The sequence below is a fragment of the Bombina bombina genome, chromosome 4 (genome assembly GCF_027579735.1).
Source record: "Bombina bombina isolate aBomBom1 chromosome 4, aBomBom1.pri, whole genome shotgun sequence".
NCBI classification, from domain to species: domain Eukaryota; kingdom Metazoa; phylum Chordata; class Amphibia; order Anura; family Bombinatoridae; genus Bombina; species Bombina bombina.
The window spans coordinates 413,644,104-413,664,233 of NC_069502.1; the positions used below are offsets into that span (position 1 = coordinate 413,644,104).

The following is a 20,130-nucleotide window of genomic DNA, read 5'->3' on the forward strand; positions in this document are numbered from 1 at the left end:
AACCTGTTTTATATACATATATATATATATATATATATATATATATATATACAGAATGAAAGGAGGCACTTGCTGGTAATTTAAACAGTGGTTTTAATCCATGTTACGTTTTTGGGAAGGGGAGTGTGTCCCCGAAATGTCACATGGATTAAAACCTCTGTTTAAATAACCAGCGAGAGTCAAGCTGTATGTTAACTCATTGGCACCCTGGCAGATGATGACTAGGGGGTCCATTTATCAAGTTCCGTATGGAGCTTGAAGGGCCGTGTTTCTGGTGAGCCTTCAGACATGCCAGAAACACCAGCTCTGAGGAGGCAGACAGAACTCGCGTGAAATCAACCCGATTGAATACGGTTGATTGATACGCCCTGCTAGCGGATCTGCAGGGGGCGGCATTGCACCAGCAGTTCACAAGAGCTGCTGGTGCAATGCTTAATGCAGAGAGCATATTGCTCTCCGCATTCAGCGATGTCTGCCGGACATGATCCGCTGATTGGATCATGTCCGACAGGCATTTAATAAATAGGCCCCTTAGTGAGAATATGTTCTTCTTGAAGAATGTTATACATACTGTGTATGTATGTATATATATATATATATATATATATGTTTTTAAATATATATCTATACCTATATATTTATATAAATATATATATATACTTATCTATTTAGACATACAGTTTCTTCAAAGTGAAGAAAATTAGAATGTAAAATATTTACAGTAAAAAACAAACAGTAAAATACAGTGAGGCCCCGGTTTACGCACGACTCGGTATACGAAATTTCGGTTTACGAAATCGAAATTTGAAGAAAAATTGACTCGGTTTACGAATTTTTTTCGCAATACGAAACAAAATGCCGGTTTGCCCCCCTCGGTTTACGAATATTTTTCGCAATACGAAACCAGTGGCCCCTGTGCCCCCTGCATACTCAAGTATGATTGAATTAATGAAGTTTGGGTACCAGTGTGGAGGTGTTGGAGAGGTTTTGGAGCCATTTTGCAGCAAGTTGTTGAGCCTTTTGGAGTCATTTGCAGCAAGTTGTTAAGCCTTTTGGAGCCATTTGCAGCAAGTTGTGGAGCCTTTTGGAGACATTGGAGCCATTTGCAGCAAGTTGTTAAGCCTTTTGGAGCCTTTTGGAGCATTTTTTGGACACTTTATTTGAATTTTTTCGGACCTCCGGAACGCATTAATTGATTTTCAATGCATTCCTATGGGAAACCGTGTTTCGGTTTACGAATTTTTCGCAATACGAAACGACCCGGAGAACGAATTAAATTCGTAAACCGAGGCCTCACTGTATGTTTAAAAATATTAAAATTCATTAAAATTGATTTTTCATGTTTAATTGTATTTGAGTGGAAAGGGCTTCAAAGTGTGTATATATACACTTTATAAGTTACACCTGTTCAATTGCTTGGTAACACAAATTGCTAATCAGCCAATCACATGGCTGCAACTCAATGCATTAAGGCATCTAGACATGGTGAAGATTTTTTGCAGGGTACAGCGGTCCCACCCCTTGAGCTCTCTCCCTCCCCCTCTCTTTTGCTCTCTCTCTCTCCCTCCTCTCTTTTGCGCTTTCTCTCCCCCTCTCTTTTGAGCTCTCTCTCCCCCCCCCCTCTTTTGCGCTCTCTCTCCCCCCTCTTTTACGCTTTCTCTCCCCCCTCTTTTGCGCTCTCTCTCCCCCTCTCTTTTGCTCTCTCTCCCCCTCTCTTTTGCGCTTTCTTTCCCCCTCTCTTTTGAGCTCTCTCTCTCCCCCTCTCTTTTGAGCTCTCTCTCTCCCCCACTCTTTTGCGCTCTCTCTCCCCCCTCTCTTTTGCACTCTCTCTCTCCCCCCTCTTTTGCGCTCTCTCTATCCCCCCTCTTTTGCGCTCTCTCTCCCCCCCTCTTTTTCTCTCTCTCCCCCTCTCTTTTGCGCTCTCTCTCCCCCTCACTTTTGCGTTCTCTCTCTCACCCCTCTCTTTTGCACTCCCTCTCACCCCTCTCTTTTGCGCTCTCTCTCCCCCCTCTCTTTTGCGCTCTCTCTCTCCCCTGTCTCTCTCCCCTCTCTCTCTCACTCTCTCCCTCTCTCTCCACCCTCTCTCTCCCCCCCCCTCTCTCTTTCTCACCTCTCTCTCCCCCTCTCTCTTTCCCCTCTCTTTCTCTCTCTCTCTCTCTCTCTCTCTCTCTCTCTCCCCTCTCTCTCTCTCTCTCTCTCTCCCCCCTCTCTCTCTCTCTCTCTCTCTCTCCCCTCTCTCTCTATCTCCCCCCTCTCTCCCCCCCTCTCTCTCCCCTCTCTCTCTCCCTCCCCCTCTCTCTCTCCCTCCCTCCCCTTTCTCTCTCTCCCTCCCTCCCCTCTCTCTCTCTCCCTCCCTCCCCTCTCTCACTCCCCCTCCCCTCCCCTCTCTCTCTCCCTCCTCCTCCCCTCTCTCTCTCCCTCCCCCTCCCCTCTCTCTATCACTCCCCCTCCCCTCTCTCTCTCACGCCCCTCTCTCTCTCACTCCCCCTCCCCTCTCTCTCTCACTCCCCCTCTCTCTCTCCCTCCCTCCCCTCTCTCTCTCCCTCCCCTCTCTCTATCCCCTCTCTCTCTCCCTCCCCTCTCTCCCTCCCTCTCCCCTCTTTCTCTCCCTCCCTCCCCCCCTCTTTCTCTCCCTCCCTCCCCCCTCTTTCTCTCCCCCTCCCCCCCTTTCTCTCTCCCTCCCTCCTCTCTCTCCTCCCCTCTCTCTCTCCCCCTCTCTTTCTCTTCCCCCCTCTCTTTTGATCTCTATGTCCCCTTTCTTTTGCCTCCCTCCCTCTCTCTTTTGCTGTCTCTCTCCCTCTCTTTTGCTCCCTCTCTTGTGCTCTCTTTATCTCCCCTCTTGATCTCTCTCTCCCCTCTTGATCTCTCTCTCACCTTTCTTATCTTTTCCCTACCCCCTCTCTCCCCTCTTTTGAGCTGTTTTGAGCTCTCAGACTACACAGCCTTTCACGGCCTGCCTGACCCCGCCCCCTTCATGGCTCTTAGACTCGGCCACGCCCCTTTCACGCTCGGCCATGCCCCCAGTCACGCTCAGTCATGCCCACTTCTGCTCGCACTGCAGAGACTTAGGGACTGTAAGGCCAGGTGTGTTTGTGCTCGTGCTGTCTCTACTGCGCATGACAGCTTCGGACAAACACACTTGACCTTTTATAGTATAGGATATATATATATATATATATATATGTGTGTGTGTGTATACATATGTTTATATGTTTGTATTTACATATTTACACATGTAAACACATAAATACACAAGTATATACACACACGCACACACACACGCACACACACACACACATATATATATATATATATATATTCACATAGAAAAATGTATTTATATTATATTTACACACATTATAGCCATTGTAGCCTAGTCAAATACCTTGTTATATACATTTTAACCCTTTTATATATATACATGTGTGCAGTACTATATGGCAACAGTTTTGCAACAATTTTATATATTAGCAAGGGAAGAGTACTAGATGGCAGCATTATTTCCTATCACGTAGTGCTCCAGGCATGTGCACGCTACCTAATTAGATATCTGTTCAACAAACAACAACAAAAGAACAAAGCAAATGTGATAATAGAAGTAAATTGGAAACTTTTTTTAAATTGCATTCTCGAATCATGAAAGACAAATTTTGTGTTTCACGTACCTTTAACAGTAACTTATATTTTATGTAATGTATAGCAAAAAATGGGGTCATAATCTAAGTGTGAATAAAATGTAATATGTTTTCTGCCCATTCCCACTCCTAGTAAACAGGCCTCACTAAAAAGACCTCTAGACACCCGTGAACTATACATTTTAGCAAAATACTGTATATAATGACAACAAAGCACCACACTTTGTATTTATATTCTAAAGGGATGAAGTTGAATCTGACTTGGATTTTATTGGTTTGCTGATATTGGAAAATCGTCTGAAGCCAGAGACAAAACCAATCTTGGAAGAACTGAATGCTGCCAAAATAAGAACTGTTATGATCACTGGTAGGAAAATTAACTTATTTGTTTACTTTCCAAAAAAAAGCTACAATAAAGCAAGTAAACCCCTATTAAAATTTCCAGGTATTTTTTTATAATAAATATTGGACGTTTTTGAACAGTTGGTTAAGATTTGTTTTGGAAACAGTTAGTTAAGATTTGCTCCTTTTTTATATTTCCTAAATTATTATTTACACTTGTGCAATCAGTTGCTATTTTATTTAAAACAACATGTTTATTTGGCAGTTAAAAGTTTTTTTTTGTTACATCACTCAGATCATGATTTTGTGTGTAAAATGTGTGTGTGCTTTATAGGAGACAATATTCAAACAGCAACTACAGTAGCAAAAAACTGTGGCATGATTCCAGAAGGTAGTCAAGTAATCCTTGTTGAAGCTAATGGACCAGAAGGCTCGTCTCCAGCATCTGTTACCTGGAACCTTATGGAATATCCAGAGGATGACATAGAAGTACTTCAGGTACTTTAGATCTTTGTGTTCATTTATACAATACAATTAATACTAAAGGGATATCTGTATCATTGTTCCAATAAAAAGATAAGCAGTGGCTTATACTTAATATAAATCATTGCAATATGTATTATTCAATTTTTTAAATTAAGTTTAAGCTATTATTTTTTTAAACTTTATTTGTGCAGTGTCCATTATTTCCTGTCACAGCCCTACAAGGAGACTGTGATCTCTACATGAAGCTTATCCAGCATGATGTCATAGAACTTCCAGAGGTGGTTTTGTATTAAGTGAATAGACTTGAAAAAGGGCCATAATACCCAAATGTTGAAGCACTTGAAAGTGATGCAATATAGCTGTAAAAAGCTGACTAGAAAATATCACCTGAACATCTCGAAGTAAAAAAGAAAGATATTTCACCTCAAAAGTTTCTCAGTAGCCACATCCCATTGTAAAGGACTTCTAAGCAGCAAATCAATATGTCTGTCCCGGGACAGCGGAAGCAGCGAGCTTACGTGCACTCTCATCTTATTTCCCTATTCAGCTTAAGGAAGTTTACAATGAAATCTTATGAGAGTTAAGTGAAATCTCATGAGATCACAGTAAAAGAGTTCATTACCTCAGCACTGTTGATGCTGATTGGCTGCTGTTCATTTCTTCATTTTTTATTTTTTTTTACCTGCAGCTGAGCAGCAGTTGAGTATAACTTTTTACACAGAACTTACTCTGCTGAGCTGAGGAAATTGTGAGGTAAAATATCTTCCTTTTTTACATAGAGATGTTCAGGTGATATTTTCCTATCAGCTTTTTACAGTTATACTGCATCAGTTTCAAGTGATTTAACATATGAGTATTATGTCCCTTTTATCAGGGAGTCACATTTGCTCATGCTCAGAATTGGCAGAATGTAACTTAAGCTTGAAAAATGTCTCCACTCTTATCTCCCTGAGGGCAGGGGATACATTCTAAGTGCTTATATTGCAAGAAACCGAGAAAGTTGTTTGCCCCTTTTTTACACAATATACTCCTGTGGAGAAGATCACACTGATAAAAAATGCATACCAACGATCCTTGCTAAATGAACACTAAGCTGTCAGCCCTTATTGATTCACATTACCAGGATCAAAGGTCATGAAAGGCAGAAATCATCTGCACAAACTTCACTCCGTTCCGTTATAGTTTCCCCCTCCCTCTCCCCCCTCCTGGAGCATGATGTCAGTAATTGACAATAACAGCGCCTGAACGCTCTGCTTAGAGCAGAAAACTTGTGGAGTTTGAAAAAGTAAAACTGTGGGGGGAAGTTAAAAAAAATAGGAAATGCACTTAGCATTTGCTGAATAATGTGTATTATATACAATAGACTGGCAAATTAAATCTATTTACACCCTAACTGAGAAATAAATGTGTCTCACTGCAGCTCACATGCTGCAGGCAAATGTTATATTCCTCTAAGTACTGTAACAGCCAATATGCTGTGTCATGTGACTAATGAGCCCTGTAACGCACGCTACAATATGGCAGCTTACATAGGAAATTTGGCACTGGCTCAACACTGTATTTCAAAACAATCCCTTTGAAATGTTTGGGGTAAGAGGAACAGATAAAATAAACAGCAGTGATTATTTTATTTTTATTTATAAGAAAAAGTAGGTTTCAGCCATTTTCATTAGGTGTTTAATGTCCCTTTAAGCCTGAAAGGCAAATACATGTGTCATCAGCTGGTAGATGAGACATCACTTGATTAGAACCCTTAAAAGATATATTGGACTGCCGGACATTAGTTTCCTTACATTTTGCTCTGGGACCCATATTCTTTATCTGTTTGTGTCCAGTAATACAAGGCATAGAAAATCTGTTATTTTCTAACCTCAATTTTTTCTTTGTAATCTGTAGGGTAACGGAAATGTTATAATGTATTTGAAGAGGCATATGTTATATAACCACCACAAATAGCTATAGCTATTTAAAAACAGATTAATGGTCTGTTTATTTATGTTTTTAATTTAGTTGTTAAGCACATTTCACTGTGCTTGTTTTTATTGAATGACATCAGAAGGTATGGTTTTTAAAAAAAAAAGTAGAGATTATCCATTCATGCACAAAATAATACCCTCAACTGCTGTAATCTGAAAACAAATCGTTGCTATTATATTTTTGAAGCATCACAGGAGATAAATGTAGCATGTGTGTTCAGCTTCATAGTTATAAGAGAAGAAAGCACACACATTATTGTTTGTCTTTGTTTCACACAATAAAAATAAAAAATAATATGCAGAGGTAAAGTAATAATTAGTAAAAAAAATACAGCTACACAATTTCTATTTCCTAATGGTACTAAAAAAATGAATCAGAAATAAATATTATTTTCTCAATGTACTGGTATCACAATAGTGTAGCATTATATAATTAACTCAAAAAATGTTTTTCTTCAGCTATCAAATATTTATTTAGGTACCTTTCTAATGAAGTATAGGAAATACCAGTGAATTCATAAAATATGCAGAGTTGAAGATATTACAAATGCTTCAAAATAATAGATAATAATCATGTAAGAAATAAAATTATAGCAACAAGTTTTACAAGAAGTTATACTAAAATAATCTATAATTATTTTGAAGAAGAAAAATACTTTGAAAATAAAAATTGTACATACAATTAAGAAATGAACTATAATATCTAAATAATTATATAGAGAATGTATGATAGACAGACAGATGGATGATAGACAGACAGATAAATAGATGATAGAAAGACAGACAGTCAGACAGATAAATAGATAGATAAATAGATAGATACAGATTGAATAACCAGAACAATAAAATGCATAAACTAATATTATATCAGGAAATATGAAGAAATATGGGGCAGGGAAAAAGCTAAGAGGTAAATAAAAATTTTTTTGAAAAGGAACTCCATGATTTGGGGCACTTTCTAAATAGATGGGGAAAAAGATTACTTATCCCAGGTGGCAGAGGGATGGCTCTGCATTTTTTAAATTAGAATCTTACAGTATTTTGTTGCTAACATTTTGAAAAAATAATTCTAGCAATGCTTGCAGACATTCTTGTAGGTTGTTAACAAAAGATGAAACAAAATAAAACTTGTTATTTTATTTTGATTTTGAACAGGATGCTGTAATCAAAGTTGAAAATATAGTGAGCACCAATGATAAACTCAACATGTATCATTTTTCAATGAGTGGAAAGACCTATGAAAATCTGGAGAAACACTTCAGTGATTTGCTGCCAAAAGTAAGTGTGTGTTAGAGATATGGGTAACTGGCATCATTGTGTAACAAGTGGGACTCCATATATCCTTATTGTATTTGGCACTTACATAAGTCTGAATTATCTTGCTAAGAAAATAGTTCAATAAGCCCAGGCATAAACTAATCAAGGTAAGAGGTAAAAAGTATATTAATATAACAGTGTTGGTTATGTAAAACTGGGGAATGGGTAATAAACGGATTATCTATCTTTTTAAACAATAACAATTCTGGAGTCCCTTTTATGCAGCCAACACATTTTTTAGCGCACCCTATGCTTTTAATAGATAGTGCAGTGAGAGTTATTAAAGCTTATATTACAAGTGGTGAGTTAAAGGGACAGTCTACACTAAAATTGTTATTGTTTAAAAAGATAGATAATGCCTTAACTACCAATTCCCCAACATTGTAAAACCACCATTGTTATATTAATATACTTTATAACATTTAAACCTCTAAATTTCTGCCTGTTTCTAAGACACTAAAGACAGCCTCTTATCACGTGATTTTTTTGTTAGCTTTTCACATGAGACTGCAAGTTCATGTGGACCATATAGATAACATTGTGTTCACGCCCGTGGACTTATTTAAGAGTCAGCACAACACAGCACTAATTGGCTAAAATGTTAGTCAATAGCTAATAAATAAAAAGTCATGTGATTAGGGGGCTGTCAGAAGATTCTTAGATACAAGGTAATCACAGAGGTAACAACTATATTAATATAATTGTATTGGTTATGCAAAACTGGGGAATGGGTAATAAAGGGATTTTCTATCTTTTAAAACAATAAAAAGTCTATTGTATACTTTAGGTGTTATGCTCAAGCGCCACACAAAAGACAAATGAAAAATACTGCTCTTAAATGTTTTAACACTTATTTAAAGGGATCTAGTATATAAGGTGCTGCACTGGGAAGGGCTTAAAGTTGTATATTTATATGTGTGCATTTGTATGTGTGTATTTACACACACACACACACACATATATGTATATGTATGTATGTATGTATGTGTGCAGTGTTTTTAACTTATATTTCTAAGCAAAATACAGTAAATATAGAGGAGGTTTAGGGAATTTTTAGCTTAGCCAACAAAAGTTTTTCAGCCACCTAGGGATTTAGAGCACTCACAGTATCTGACATCCAGATGTTAGTGCACCCTAGACTTCTGTTCAATAAATAAAAAATATATATTTTCAACTCGTAATATGGGAGTGAAAAATAAAAATGCTACTGATTACTCTTGAGCTATGTTAGAGCACAAGAACACTAATATTTGTGTTCTCTACATGAAATCTAGCCCAAAATGTGTTCACATTACTGGTGTTTTTAAAAAAAAATAAAAAATAAATAAATATATATATATATATATATATACTGTATATATTACTGATTTGGCATGCAAGGGATATTAGCGCTCCACTTTATAATACCGGGCGCACAATAATGTTAATATTACAAGTTAATCACAATGCATTCATTTTTCAGTGCCCACTCCCACAAACTTTAAAGCCCCAAAACTGCCTAGTGCAGATTTTTTTTTTATTAAAAAAAATTGCTAGATTTTCAAAACTAAACTTTTATGGTTCATATAGAAGAAGCAATTTTAAGAAACTTTTCTTCTTATCTTCATTCTGGTGGTGGCAGTGGTGGAGGCGGTGGTCGTCATCTACAGAGCTTGAACACGGAGGTCCTCTTCATGCAGTCATCAGTCGCACACTGAATTTGAATGTGAAGTACTCCTTTAATATAGGGGTACCCTTGCATAATAAAATCAGCCAATAGATTGAAAGCTTTTTCTGTTGGCTGATTTGAACATGCAAAGTGCCAATAGAAATGCAAGGGTTAATGGTGTAGGACCTTACTTTGTGGTGGGGTGTGTGGCAGTTTAAGGTTTAATAGTGTAAAGCGGTAGTTTACAATGTGGAGGGGGTGTCGGTCAAGGGGTTCATAGTGAACTTTAGTGGCAAATGTGATTGCATTTGCGCAATCGCATTTACTTTCTACTTGTAATACGAACATATATTACCGCTCTATGCTACCCATAGAAAATATGGAGAGCATAAATATCGGAAGTTTGCGCAAACAAATTTGCGGTAATTTTAACAGCGGTAATTTTAACAGCGCACCACTTGTAATATGGATTTGATAGTAAAGAACACTGTGATCTCGTGATCATGTTTAAGCTCCTTGTGCTAACGATAGTCATCCACTTGTAATCTGGCCCATAGTTATATACTAGCAATGGAACAATTCTACAATGATCTAACACAGTAGACTATTTTATTTTATGTCCCTTTAATATCTATAACGTTAGAGTGACAAATTGAGAGGATTATTATTAATATTATTATTAATGGTTATTTATAAAGCGCCAACAGATTCTGCAGCGCAATACAAAGTAAAGTACATTCATGGGGTACATTATAATACATACGCTAACAAGTACAGTAGGGTAGGTTATATTTGTGAGAATACATCACCGCAGGATTTAAATTGACAAACGTGATGCCTTAAAAGGACACTCAATCAAAATTAAACTTTCATTATTCAGATAGAGCATGCCATTTTAAACAACTTTCCAGTTTACTTTCATTAACTTAATGTGCACAGTCTTTTTATATTTAAACTTTTTGAGTCATCAGCTCCTACTGAGCATGTGCAAGAATAAGTGTGTATGCACTTGTGAATGGCTGACGGCTGTCACATGGTACGTGTATGCATTTGTGATTGGCTGATGGCTGTCACATGGTACAGGGGGAGTGGAAAAAGACATAACTTTCAAAATTGTCAGAAAAAAATCTACTACTCATTTGAAGTTCAGACTAGGTGCTATTGCATTGCCTTGTTAGCTTGCATTTGTTGATTATGCAAATCTACTGTGTTGACTGGTCCTTTAATGACCACAATGCACCCTGAACATTGCTGGTCTTTAAGGCTTTTCTTTTTTATAATAGCGGTGAGACCACGCTATTAATAACACAATCCCCATACACAGACTAGCAATAGGGCCAGTAACAAGATTGCCAAATGTAAGGGCAGGAACAAAGCGCCAACTTAAGCTGAAGGCAGGAATGTCCACTTGAGGCAGAGACAGGAATCCGCATTGGAGGCCAAGACAAGAGTGCCCACTGGAGGCCGAGGCAGGAGTGCCCACTTGAGAGCCCAAGACAAGAGTGCCTATTCTAAGGCCGAGAATGGAACAGGATACAGATGCTTGGCAGACATCCTCTGCAGGGCTTGTGTACTGAAGCAGAATACCAGTGCTTGACAGAAGCCCTCTGCAGGGCTTGATACAGGAGTATGAAACCAATATTTGGTAGACGTCCTCTGCAGGCTAGGGTACTGGAGCATGATACCGATGCTTGGCAGACACCCTCTGCAGGGCTAGGGCACTGGAGCAGGATAACAGTGCTTTACAGACGTCCTCTGCAGTGTTTGGGTACTGGTGGAGTAGGACACTGGTGCTTGTCAGATGCCCTCGTCAGGGCTAGGGTGCTGGAGCAGGATACCGGTGCATGACAGACGCCCTCTGCAGGGATAGGGTACCGGAGCAGGATACCGGTGCTTTACAGACACCCTCTGTGGGGTTTGGGTACTGGCGCAGGATATTTGTGCTTGGCAGATTCCTTTTGCAGGACTTGAGTACAGGAGTAGGACACTGGTGCTTGGCAGATGTCCTCTGCAGGGCTAGGGTGCTGGAGCAGGATACAGGTACTTGACAAATGTCCTTTGCAGGGTACTGGAACAGGATGCCAGAGGAGCAGTATGATGCCACAGTAAACACTGGAAGCAGAGACAGGCTGGTACTGAGCGAATAGCCAAGAGACAAGCCGAGGATAAGATACCTAAAAGCAGTCATAAAAGTAAAAAATCCATGGAGAATCCAAAAGAATAGTCAGGGTACAAGGCCATTTTTGGTAAACAGAAAAGCAGTCCAATCTTTCGGCAAATCCAAGGGAGACCCAAAAAGTTACTCAGAGAACAAGCTGGATTCAGGAACCAAATATGAATTTCAGGCAAGGTCAGAGGCACTAATAACAGGAACAAAGTGAACCACAATGTCAGGGTGTAGGGGGTGGTCTGTGAAACCTGCTTTTATAGGACAGCTAATTGCAGAACTACCTGCAGCTTTCAAGCAGGTGGAACCAGAGGGAAATTCACTGCAGGTAACAGGTCTCCAAAAACTTGCAAAGAATGCAAAGTCCTCTGGTGGTGTTGCAACCGAAAAACAGGTTTCGAACCAGGAGTCGCAGGTTCAAATCTGAGAACAGCCGTGACTCAGACAGTGGGCAGATGCATTAAGTGAACTAGGATGTTTGAGTGAAGTAAGTCTCACCTGAGCTTTGTGAAATAGATTAAGTTTATATTCAGACTGTGGTCAGGTGCTTTAGGTGAGCTGGAATGTCTTTATACAGAAACATGAATCTAAATCTCATATTTAAGTATATATTTGTATTTAATTTTTCTTAAACTTGTACTTATTTTTATTCTAGTTTATAACTTTTTTGCTAGTAAATAAAATAGTCTGTTGTGTTGTTTACACAGATATTAATGAACGGAACTGTTTTTGCAAGAATGTCTCCCGGACAGAAATCTGCTATTATAGATGAATTTAGAAAACTAGAGTAAGTACTAGCAGAAAAGATATTTTTTTATTGTGTATTTATATTTCACAGTGACAACCTACATGTGTATTAGTACACACTAACACGTCAGAAGCACTGTCATCATGTTGCTTTAATGGTAATATACAATCTAATATGGGAATTGTTTAAACTTTGTGATACCAGTAATGTCTTGTAATTAACTCCTTTAGGCTCAGATTACAAGTACATTGATATCAATAGTGTGGGTCTGTGAAACTGGTATTAAAAGGTAATGGATAAAAAGGTTTCCTATGTGAACGTAGCCAACATTGTTTTTGTGCCCCCTACACTTTCAATGGATAGAGTGGCTGTGCTTCAGCGCAACACATAATAGTGCTAAAAAAGTTAACGCACGTTGAGACTTTAAATAAAGTGTTAGGGCTAAAATAAAAGCACAACAAAACACATGTAAAACTCATTACAATAAAGTATATCACACTTATTTATATATATATATATATATATATATATATATATATATATATATATATATATATATATATATATATATATTAAACGTAATATACATGTTTTTTACTCCTAATATTTGATTAAGAGGGATTTAAAGAAATATGGTATATGACAAGGTGTTGGACGGGAAAAGGCTCAATCGTGTATATCTATTTGTGTGTATTTCTCTGTGTGTAGGTATGTATGTGTTTGTAAATATGTCTGTACATATGTATGTGCGCACATACATGTATACACACACACAAACATATATACACACGCACATATATATCTATATGTATCACTATCTATCTAAACAAAGCAAAATTGGCTCAATAACTTAAACAGTTTCCAAACCTTTATTGTAAAAAATTAAAAATAGAACAATATATTTTCAAAATAAAACCTGTGAGCCAATTGTCAGCTTCTGATGCGTTTTGCTGTTAGCTGTACTCATCTAGCTCACTCTCTCTTTTATGTTTTTTTTTTAAAGCACACCATCACTCAAGCACTAACATTTTACTTTCAACTTGTAATGTGGAAGTTCAAATGGGAGCACTATGGATTGCGCTCTACCAATGTTAGCGCACCATAGCACAACTATTTTTACTTTTCACTTGTAATATAGTTCATAAAGTGTGAATTTTAGTCAATTTAATATGTATAAAGTTATTTTAATTCATTGTCATTTACACATTTTGTTTTTTAGTTACTATGTGGGAATGTGTGGAGATGGAGCCAATGATTGTGCAGTAAGGAATTATATAGAATTGCACTTGTATTTATTTTCCTATTTACATACTTTTTAGTATTCATATTTATATAAATATATATTTCAGTGAGTGTATGAATCAAAAATCTGTGAGAAAAAATGTGCTATAAATTAAATGTTTATATTCACCAGTATTAATAAGTAACAATATTTATGTGATTTGTAATAGGAATAATATGTGATAGCAGAGGGGAAGGGAAATATGCCATAACAAATGATACAATTCTGTAACACAAATAGGGATAATTTACAACATTAACCATTTGAAACATTTTATTATATCTGAATGGGATGTCCTATTGTATAAGCTTTGAAATTATTTACCATAAAATAGAACACCTGGTTATATCCATTTCCTGAGATGGATAAAGCACCATGAAAAATACTATTTTATTGCTTGTATTCTTCAAGTAATAATAGGCCAGTTATAATACTATCTCATTCTCCAATAAAGTACTGAACAAAACCCTTATGTGTTTCTAAATCAAAAGAATATGCTTTTGTTTTAGGTGTTTATAGCCTCTTTTGTTTTTTTGTTTTTTAAAGAAGTTGTCCGTAAAATGAGCGGAATAGAGGCTTTAGAAAGAGTACGTAAAGTGTTACATAAATGTCTATAGCATGACTATGATCATTCATCAAAGGCAGAATATGTGGAACATTGACAAGCCTAAAAGTCTGCATTAAAAATATCACACTAACTGGGAATTTAAAAATAAACAAACAAAATAAAAAGTGGAACCTGCAAAATGTCCAGTTACACAAGACATTTTTAGTGGCAGATTCAGCAAAATCAAATAAAACTTTTCCAATCAATTGAATCATGTCTTTCAAAAAGCAATATTCATTTAAGTTGAATTAATTTAATGATCTAATAATCAATGACCTAATAACAATAGTCACTGTGTCTCTTCAAAAGACATGTTGGCATCTTTTAAACAATGTATCTTGGGTTTTTATTTTATTTTATGTAGGTTTTGGGTTAACAATTCACACATGCTCAGTTCCAATTTAAAAATGTTAAAATAGTGATCCTATTGTACTTTTAAACTATTAAACATGTTCTTAAAACATCAGGGGGTCGATCCGATAAAAATCGTCGCCCGCAAAAGCCGGCAATGCCAATATTTGCGCGGGTTTGGTATCACATATACGGCGTAACCTGGAAGTTACGCGCGTATATTTCTGCCGTCGCCCGTAGTTTTTTGGGCTATAGGCAGGTATACCAAACCAGCGCAGTTTGGTATCCAATATGCAGCGTAAGGACTTACGTGGCGAAAATGGAGAAAACTTACTCCATTTTCACCTCGCCACAAAAAGCAGCCGTAAGAAGCCTTACGCTGACTATTGGAGCCCCGTAACTCCCTAAACTGGCTGCTAAAATAAACCTAACACCTAACGCATGCGCAATATCTATCTCCCTGTCAACCGCGATTTTCTAAAATAAACCTAATATCTAACGCATGCGCAGTCTATCTCCCTGTCAACCGCGATCTTCTAAAATAAACCTAACACCTAACGCATGCGCAATGTCTATCTACCTGTCAACCGTGATCCCCCCCCCGAAATCCCTAATAAAGTTATTAACCCCTAAACCGCCGCTCCCGGACCCCGCCGCCATCTACATAAACTAACCCCCTACTGTGAGCCCCTAAAACCGCCGCCATCTACCTTATCTATCCCCTAATTAGAACCCCTTACACCGCTGTCATCTACCTTATCTATCCCCTAATCTGACCCCTTACACCGCCGCCACCTATATAAAAATTATTAACCCCTAATCTAATCCCCCTATACCGCCGCCAGCTATATTAATATTATTAACCCCTAATGTAAGCCCCTTACACCGCCGCCATCTCTATTAAAATGATTAACCCCTAATTTAATCTACCTACCCCCGCCGCCAGCTATATTATCTATATTAACCCTAAGTATATTATAGTTAATATAGGTATTACATTATATATATTAACTATATTAACCCTAATTATATTAGGGTTAATATAGTTAATATAGTTACTATAGTATTTATATTAACTATATTAACTCTATCTAACCCTAACACCCCTAACTAAATTTATATTAAATTAATCTAATTCATTTATAAACTAAAATATTCCTATTTAAATCTAAATACTTACCTATAAAATAAACCCTAAGATAGCTACAATATAATTAATAATTACATTGTAGCTATGTTAGGGTTAATATTTATTTTACAGGTAAATAGTTAATTATTTTAACTAGGTATAATAGCTATTAAATAGTTATTAACTATTTAATATCTACCTAGTTAAAATAATTACCCAATTACCTGTAAAATAAATCCTAACCTAAGTTACAAATACACCTACACTATCAATAAATTAAATAAACTACAAACATCTATCTAAAAATACAATTAAATTAACTAAACTAAATTACAAAAAACAAACAAACACTAAATTACAAAAAATAAAAAAAAGATTACAAGATTTTTAAGCTAATTACACCTATTCTAAGCCCCCTAATAAAATAATAAACCCCCAAAATAAAAAAAATTCCCTGCCCTATTCTAAATTAAACAAATTTCAAAGCTCTTTACCTTACCAGCCCTTAAAAGGGCCTTTTGTGGGGCATGCCCCAAAGAATTCAGCTCTTTTGCATACAAATACAATACCCCCCCATTACAACCCACCACCCACATACCCCTATTCTAAAACCACCCAAACCCCCCTTAAAAAAGCCTAACACTACCCCCCTGAAGATCTCCCTACCTTGTCTTCACCACACCGGGCCGAACTCCTGATCCGATCCGGGCGATGTCTTCCTCCAAGCGGCAAAGAAGAATTCTTCCTCCGGCGATGTCTTCCTCCAAGCGGCAAAGAAGAATTCTTCCTCCGGCGACGTCTTCCTCCAAGCGGCAGCAAAGTCTTCATTCTTCCGGCGGCATCTTCAATCTTCTTTCTTCGCTCCGCCGCCGCAGAGCATCCATCCCGGACGACTACTGAACTTCGAATGAGGTACCTTTAAATGACGTCATCCAAGATGGCGTCCGCCAAATTCCGATTGGCTGATAGGATTCTATCAGCCAATCGGAATTAAGTTAGAAAAATCTGATTGGCTGATTGAATCAGCCAATCAGATTCAAGTTCAATCCGATTGGCTGATCCAATCAGCCAATCAGATTGAGCTCGCATTCTATTGGCTGTTCCGATCAGCCAATAGAATGCGAGCTCAATCTGATTGGCTGATTGGATCAGCCAATCGGATTGAACTTGAATCTGATTGGCTGATTCAATCAGCCAATCAGATTTTTCTAACTTAATTCCTATCAGCCAATCGGAATTCGGCGGACGCCATCTTGGATGACGTCATTTAAAGGTACCTCATTCGTAGTTCAGTAGTCGTCCGGGATGGATGCTCCGCGGCGGCGGAGCGAAGAAAGAAGATTGAAGATGCCGCCGGAAGAATGAAGACTTTGCTGCCGCTTGGAGGAAGACGTCGCCGGAGGAAGAATTCTTCTTTGCCGCTTGGAGGAAGACATCGCCGGAGGAAGAATTCTTCTTTGCCGCTTGGAGGAAGACATCGCCCGGATCGGATCAGGAGTTCGGCCCGGTGTGGTGAAGACAAGGTAGGGAGATCTTCAGGGGGGTAGTGTTAGGCTTTTTTAAGAGGGGTTTGGGTGGTTTTAGAATATGGGTATGTGGGTGGTGGGTTGTAATGGGGGGGGGTATTGTATTTGTATGCAAAAGAGCTGAATTCTTTGGGGCATGCCCCACAAAAGGCCCTTTTAAGGGCTGGTAAGGTAAAGAGCTTTGAAATTTGTTTAATTTAGAATAGGGCAGGGAATTTTTTTTATTTTGGGGGTTTATTATTTTATTAGGGGGCTTAGAATAGGTGTAATTAGCTTAAAAATCTTGTAATCTTTTTTTTATTTTTTGTAATTTAGTGTTTTTTTTTTTTGTAATTTAGTTTAGTTAATTTAATTGTATTTTTAGATAGATGTTTGTAGTTTATTTAATTTATTGATAGTGTAGGTGTATTTGTAACTTAGGTTAGGATTTATTTTACAGGTAATTGGGTAATTATTTTTACTAGGTAGATATTAAATAGTTAATAACTATTTAATAGCTATTATACCTAGTTAAAATAATTAACTATTTACCTGTAAAATAAATATTAACCCTAACATAGCTACAATGTAATTATTAATTATATTGTAGCTATCTTAGGGTTTATTTTATAGGTAAGTATTTAGATTTAAATAGGAATATTTTAGTTTATAAATGAATTAGATTAATTTAATATAAATTTAGTTAGGGGTGTTAGGGTTAGATAGAGTTAATATAGTTAATATAAATACTATAGTAACTATATTAACTATATTAACCCTAATATAATTAGGGTTAATATAGTTAATATATATATAATGTAATACCTATATTAACTATAATATACTTAGGGTTAATATAGATAATATAGCTGGCGGCGGGGTAGGTAGATTAAATTAGGGGTTAATCATTTTAATAGAGATGGCGGCGGTGTAAGGGGCTTACATTAGGGGTTAATAATTTTAATATAGATGGCGGTGGTGTTAGGGGCTCACTTTAGGGGGTTATAGATATAATATAGCTGGCGGCGGGGTACGGGAGCGACGGTTTAGGGGTTAATAACTTTATTAGGTTGCGGCGGGGTACGGGAGCGGCGGTTTAGGGGTTAATAGCTTTTTTATTGTTAGGATAGTGAGGGGGGATAGCGGATAGAGGGTTAGACATGTCGGGCTATGTTAGGGAGGCGTGTTAGACGTGTCAGGCTATGTTTAGGAGGCGTGTTAGACAGTGCGGGTGATTTAGACTTTAGTCAGGTTTTGTAGGCGCCGGCAGTTTCTAACGTGGCGCAAGTCACTGGCGACTCCAAAAATCTGTACTTACGCAGATTTCTGGACATCGCTGGTTTGTGAGACTTGCGCCACTTTAGCAAGTGACGGCGCCGCATATTGGATGGCTCGAGTTGCGAGCTGAAACTGCGGGCGACGTGGGTTCCCTCGCTTGCGCCGCAAACTGCGATCTATATCGGATCGCGCCCCAGAGTGTTAGTCCATAACTGTAATTCAGTGCATTTTAGTGTTCAGATGCAATAAAAATGTCAAGTAAATATTAAAATCAATATAATAGATAAAGGATCATTTCACGCCATGGCTGAGCTACACAAGAAAGTTAAGAAAAAATGCAATTAAATACACACGTCAGTCATCAGCAGTATAGAGATCCATGCACTATGGACGGTATTAACAAGGTTCTCGACTTGAGAACCTGTATTCCGAGCTTAGTTGAGCAGGGCAGTGAACACTGTATGGCCACTGCCCGTATGTATCAATACACACATAAGTGTGTGTGTAATGCTTTCCCCCTACCTTTACACAACCAGTTGTGTAAGAGAAGGTCCTATCAATCAGCATGAATGAACATTTTCACGATGATTTCTATCCACCAACTCAGAGGTGGCAGAGAGTTTAAGGAGCATTAGTCTGGTTACTGCTGCTTCTTATATTGCGGGAAGCAGGCAAGGACTTAAAAGTTTAATATGCAGGTTAGTACATTGAGCACATAGTATCAATTTATACATGATCTCTTTTTCCATTAGCTGCTTATTTTTTTATTTTGTTTTGTGAAAAAAAAAAACATTTTAATAGATTTTTGTGTACTGACCCAATTCAAATTTAAGAAATCCATTTGTTCCTGACTGATTCCACAGAAGAATCTAAACCAAGAGCCGAAAACAATAAGTAATTCATCTGTTTTGTTTCTTAGGCTTTGAAAATGGCTAATGCTGGGATTTCATTATCAGAACAAGAGGCATCAGTTGCTGCACCTTTTAACTCAATAATTACAAACATTCAATGCGTTCCAGAACTACTCAAGTACGAGACCACTGCATGCTATTTCATCTAATTCATTTAGTGCCTTCTGATGAGAAGATCTGTCTTTCCAGTATATTTTAAGCAAACAAATTTATGGCAGTTCTACTATGTAGCTAATCTGAAGATTTTGACTTCTTTACTGTTTACTCTTCACAGAGAAGGCCGAGCTGCACTTGTCACATCATTCTGCATGTTTAAGTTCATGTCTTTGTTCGGATTGATAGAATATATCAACACATTACTGCTCTACTGGGTAAGTCTCAAAAAGTAAACTATGATTTTAATTGAAATGGTGGTAAATAATAAATACCACCAACTCATTATGGCCCTGATATTCAAAACCTCTCCGCTCAGGTGAGATATTCTAAAATAATCATCCAGCACTGCAAGATCCCTAGTGAAGTTTTCAAAAGGCAGATTTTGCTATACTTCTCCAAGGGATGTTCCCTGCATTTCTGTAAGTGAAGGAGAGACAAGCCAAGTTCAATATAGCACTGCATAGCATGAGAATTTTGCAGCATTTATACTTTGTGCTTCCTAGTGTTTATCACTTTATACTTCAGATTCAATTGTATTACATTTAAACTTTGCATATTCTATTTTGTATTTTATTTTGTATACAGCAATGTA

General features: G+C 37.6%; 1 protein-coding gene across 1 annotated transcript in view; it reads left to right on the forward strand.

The window, feature by feature from the left end:
- The window catches only part of LOC128657504 (probable cation-transporting ATPase 13A4), a 186,812-nt gene that overhangs the window by 132,264 nt on the left and 34,418 nt on the right, over positions 1-20,130 (forward strand). Inside the window, exons 18-24 of the mRNA XM_053711871.1 lie at positions 3,878-4,002; positions 4,312-4,475; positions 7,595-7,717; positions 12,279-12,358; positions 13,539-13,581; positions 19,391-19,500; positions 19,657-19,753. Coding sequence (XP_053567846.1) covers positions 3,878-4,002; positions 4,312-4,475; positions 7,595-7,717; positions 12,279-12,358; positions 13,539-13,581; positions 19,391-19,500; positions 19,657-19,753 — 742 coding nt within the window. The remainder of the gene's footprint in view (positions 1-3,877; positions 4,003-4,311; positions 4,476-7,594; positions 7,718-12,278; positions 12,359-13,538; positions 13,582-19,390; positions 19,501-19,656; positions 19,754-20,130) is intronic.